Source organism: Carassius gibelio, chromosome A14 (genome assembly GCF_023724105.1).
Source record: "Carassius gibelio isolate Cgi1373 ecotype wild population from Czech Republic chromosome A14, carGib1.2-hapl.c, whole genome shotgun sequence".
NCBI classification, from domain to species: domain Eukaryota; kingdom Metazoa; phylum Chordata; class Actinopteri; order Cypriniformes; family Cyprinidae; genus Carassius; species Carassius gibelio.
This window is the reverse complement of record NC_068384.1, coordinates 8,649,559-8,654,558: the sequence shown is the minus strand read 5'-3', so window position 1 is coordinate 8,654,558 and position 5,000 is coordinate 8,649,559. Positions and strand designations below refer to the sequence as shown.

The following is a 5,000-nucleotide window of genomic DNA, read 5'->3' as shown; positions in this document are numbered from 1 at the left end:
CACAAACACATTGTATATACATCATTCATGCAGTTCTCTAAGCTTTTTTAAATGTAGCGACTTGTAAAAGCCTTTTGTACAATGATAAAATGAAACGTTCCTTTAAAATGTATATAACCAAAGAAAAAAGTTTTAATAACTTTAGAAAAACTGGACTTTCATAACTTTAGCAAAACATGCTTACTTCAAACAAACTGTAAAATGCCAGTATTAATTCTAAGCTGAATCACACACAGTTCCAGCTGTAATCAGCTCTGCAGAAGACAGGAGTGTGTTTCTTCAGGTCAGCTCAGTCGTGCAGTTCTCTGAACCATGTGTCTGTCTGCTCTCCGCTGCAGGTGCACTTCCTCTGGTTCCACATCAAAGATGTCATCAAGAAATATGAAACGTTTGAAAGGTACAGACACATTTCTCCGTCTTCATTCATGAGCAGAGACTCAGTGCTGAACTTCTCCAAAACACAAACATTTACAGTTATGCTTTTTTTCAAAAGTGACTTATGCATTTCATCAGATCACTGTGTAGTTCACTCTACAGTGCACTTAATGTTCTATTTAATGCATGCAATTAAATTAGAGATGCTGATAAAGTAGCCTTAGCTTCACATGATGAATCCGATCATGTGAAACACAGATGTGTGTGTGTGTGTGTGTGTGTGTCGAGCAGGTTTGGAGTGATTCACGCCGTCTTCACGAACCTGCTGCTGTGGTGTAATGGAGTGATGTCAGAATCTGAACATTTCTTCAACACCCACAGGAGACGCCTGACCGAGCTGGGATACGACAATCTCTCCACAGGTGTGTGTGTGTGTGTGTGTGTGTGTGTGTGAGAGAGAGAGAGCGAGCGGACACTAGTGTTTGTTATATCCTTAGTAAGAAGCAATGAGGCATTTGAAAATAAATAATACTTTAATTAACCAAATTAAGTAGCAGAACTGTACAGCACACACAGCAGAGGTTCAAACCTCTATCGCCTCCTACAGGCCAATATTCACATCATAACACAACATACAGACCAACTTTAGTGTTAGCAAACATTGGTGAGGTTTTTTGTGGGCGGAGTCTATCTGGTGGCAGAAAATGACAGTTTTGCATGGAATAAAATAATAAAAAGGGTAATTTAGAGTTTATATTTAAAAAGTCTGTCATTTTCTCTGCAATTCTGAGATTATATCTCATCTCGTTCTCTCTTTTCCACTCGGCTCAGAATCAAGAGTTTATATCCCACACTTCTGGCTGTTTTTCCTCAGAATCAACAAACTCGTATTGTTGAGTCAAGTTATAAAGTCCAAACTAGCAGATAAAAACTTCCATTTGCAAGAAAAAGTTCAGAATTGTAATATAAAATAGGTAACTGTTATGAAAAAATGTATAGGTTTAAAAATATTGTTTTTAATATTACAACTGTAGGGCTAATACAATATGTCCCTTATTTGAATCTATATATTGTCTTATTGTTTAAATCAAATGAATGCTTTAAAAGAAGAATCATCACTTGCAGAATGCCATTCAGTTTCACTCTAACAATCTGTGAACACCTTTATTTATTTTTTTTACAAATATTCCTGAAACATTCAGTCTTTCTGATTAAATGTCTTATATATGAACACAACTAACTCCCTTCCTCAAACCCCAGTTTATCCTCTAAACTGAGTTCTGTTGTAAATGGGGAGTTTGGGGTCTTGGTGAGCTCTGTGGTGAAGGTCACAGAATCTGGTGAGCTGTGGTCAGTTGATCAGCAGTATCTGTAACTCCAGTAAGGGTTAGTGGATATACTAGCTCCACTCAGCTAATGATCCGTGTGTCTGAACCTTGACACAGGACACATCTGGCTCTCCACAGGAGCTGGAACACATTTAGGATCGCTGCTTTAATTCTGAGCCAGCACGGGTGAACCTGTCGAAAAGCTTCTGTCTTTGGCTCGCTGTTTCCGTCTGTTCCCGTCTGATTCCGTCTGTTTCCGTCTGTTCCCGTCTGTTTCCGTCTGTTTCCGTCTGATTCTGCTGATTTCTTTGTTGTTGTAGGACAGTTTCTTTGGGAGTCGCTGGTTTAACGGTGAGCTCTCGATTGAACAACACATAAGCTGGTGACACTTTGGTAGTTGTGTGTGGAGTTCTGGGATAGTACAGAAAGAAGTTATGAAGGTGTTGATGAAATGTGCATAGCCCAATCAAAGCTTTCAAAGCATGTTTCATGGATGAATCTTTCTGCTAGCCCCTGTGTAAAATAGCGTTCTGTCCTCGACTGGGCCTGCGATGCCATGGTTCCTCCAGATATTCCCACGGGTGCAGCGCTGCCAGGTGTGGTATATTGCGTTTGCTCTGACATGACGTACATGTTCTTGCTTTTTCCTCAGTTTGGCCGTCCACCCCTGGCCACCAGAAGTAAGTCCTGGTCTCTCTCATACGGAGCGTAGCACAGTGTCCTGCATGGAGCTGTCAGCACTGAATCACACAGAGCTGGTGGATTAATCACTCTCCTTCCACACAACACACAGCCGGACTGCACCGAGAGCTGTATTTGAGCTCTGTGTCATCATCCTCACCTTTCCCTGGCATGACTAAATCCATGACCTTGGACAAGACGGGGTCATTTGGCGTGTCCTTATGCACTTGTGCGGCGGTCACAGGCCCTTTCCACTTGACTGAAGAAGAACACTTCACACACTCTTGTCAGCCAGAGGCAGTCCGTCTGCATTACTGTGCCATGGGTACCTGATGTTGTATGTGTGAGGAGATAAAGACAGCACTCATCTCTGCATCCTACTATCAGCAAGAGAGGGATGCCATGATAAGGGCCAAAAATCTGTGTGTCATTAAATGCATCAGCAAATTCCCAGCGTTCAGCTAGTTGTTTTAGCACTGCCACAAACATAGTCACAGTTTCTCCTTCGAGCTGATTTCATCCGTGGAACTAAGGGCTTGGAGAGAAATGTGCTTCGAGAGCGTTCACTATTTGATCATTCGTTTCTCTCCAGGCTTCTCTGGTTATAAGAGATTACACAGTAGAGAGAATGTCTTTGGACAAATCACACTGAAACAACTTTCTCTTCAGTAATATCATCTACTGGTACAAAGTACTCACATCTCTCTCTACAAGCACTCCACTGCACACACATACCAGAACACTTCCGGATAGAACGTAACACTGCATTCTGGGTAATGTAGTTAAATAAACAACACTAACAAATACACCACAATGAGTAGAGACTCCAGACCTGGACTGTGTGTGTCAGACAAAGGAGAGATGTGGCACCTCCAGGAACGTTTTTGGGAACCTACCTACCCATATTTTTATGAACAAAAAGGGAACACAACAACAAAGTTACTAAAGCATTCGTTTTCTTATATAACAATTACTTGTAATCAGATCAAAGAACAAAATGATGAATTTAAATCCTTTATAATGCAAAGGTGACTAAGTGACATAGTCTTCCAGCGAACAAGGAGGTGGTCTCTCATGGACAGAAACCCTGTGAAGAGCTTCAGGAGTTTGGGGATCTGGAGGAGGAGAAAGATGCTGAAATAAGTCGACACACAGCACCGTTGTCAGGAGTCTCTGAAATATGTGCAACAGAATGAGCCGGGTGTGAAACAAGTCATTCTTCTCATCCGATAACAGGTAAGTACACGATCACAGTTTATGCAGAATTTGACGAGGGTTGGTAAACTTCGGAGGTGCTTTCGGAGCATGAGTTGGAATATGCACAAGCACACAATCCCCCAACTCTCAGCGGTGGAGTACTTGTGTTCAGCCGGAGACAATACGTTCAGTTTTATCCTTGTGAACTTGAGCAAGAACAGCGCCCAGACCGTATTCATCTGAAGATATCACTGTAGACAAATCTGGGTCATGAGGGGATCCTCATCAGGTTTGGGTTCCTTGTGTGTTTACTGTGTGCAGGGCCAGTTCTGGACATGAAGAACGACGTGGAGCAGGTGATCTCATCCTTACAGGTAAGCATTCAAGACATGCAGCTCCAGCTGGAGACTTTACATGTGTCACTTGCACAGGAACTGAGAGATTACTCGATAATAATCTGACTTGTTCACCAACTTCTGTTTGAGAACACAACACAACAGTGTATTTCAGAGTCTCTTCTCACTTTATTCCCTCTATATAACTATAGTCTAAGGTTCTTTATTGGTATTGATGGTTCCATTAAGAACCTTTAACATCCTCTAACTAAAGGTTCTTTATAGTGGAAATTATTAAAACATTCTTCACACTGTAATAAAATGTTTCACATAAATGCTGTTCTTCTGAATTATATGTATTCATCTGTGAATCCTCAGAAATAAAATGCATCACAGTTTCCACACAAATATCACGCAGCACAACTGTGTTCAACACTGATAATAATCAGAAATGTTTCTTGAGCAGTAAATCATATTTTCATGATTTCTGAAGATCATGTGACACTGAAGACTGAAGGAATGATGCTGGAAATACAGCGGAGCATCACAGAAATAAATTAAATATAATAATCTCATAAAAATCTCCTGTTGATCTTGTGGAAGGCTTTGCTGTAGTTCTGTGGTTTCTGGTTTGATCCTCTAGATGGTGTCAGAGAGATGTTTTCTCACTCCTGGTCAAATCATGAATTTGTTCTGGTTTATTGAGATCAAACTGGAGTGGACTCTCTTCACAGACACTGATCACATATTATTAAAGATCTTACACTTTTATGAGAAGCTCTCATTAGGGTTAGGGTTAGGTAATGCATTAACTAACATTACTAAATCACTTTATTCCTAAACACTTGTTATTCATTTACAGTAATTATTTTATTTATTAGTCTTTATTTAGTTAATAATAACATAATAATGTATTGGTAAATGTTGACATTTAGCTGAATTTTTATTAGCTCATGTCAGTGTAATTTTACTAGCGTTGAGATACTAATACTTTTTATTTTAATGTTGCAAATATTTATTAAAGATTTAGTAATATTTGTGTTTTTGTCATTTTTATTAGTTGCTAGTTTTTTTAATGTGTATA

At 39.8% G+C, this 5,000-nt stretch overlaps 2 protein-coding genes across 2 annotated transcripts in view; both read left to right on the top strand.

The window, feature by feature from the left end:
* Window positions 1-5,000, top strand: part of LOC128027440 (cytokine-like protein 1) — a 139,641-nt gene that overhangs the window by 87,492 nt on the left and 47,149 nt on the right. The window lies entirely within an intron of this gene.
* The window catches only part of LOC128027441 (proton channel OTOP1-like), an 8,405-nt gene that overhangs the window by 773 nt on the left and 2,632 nt on the right, over window positions 1-5,000 (top strand). Inside the window, exons 3-4 of the mRNA XM_052615065.1 lie at window positions 339-397; window positions 667-797. Of these exons, the coding sequence (XP_052471025.1) occupies window positions 339-397; window positions 667-797 (190 nt within the window). The remainder of the gene's footprint in view (window positions 1-338; window positions 398-666; window positions 798-5,000) is intronic.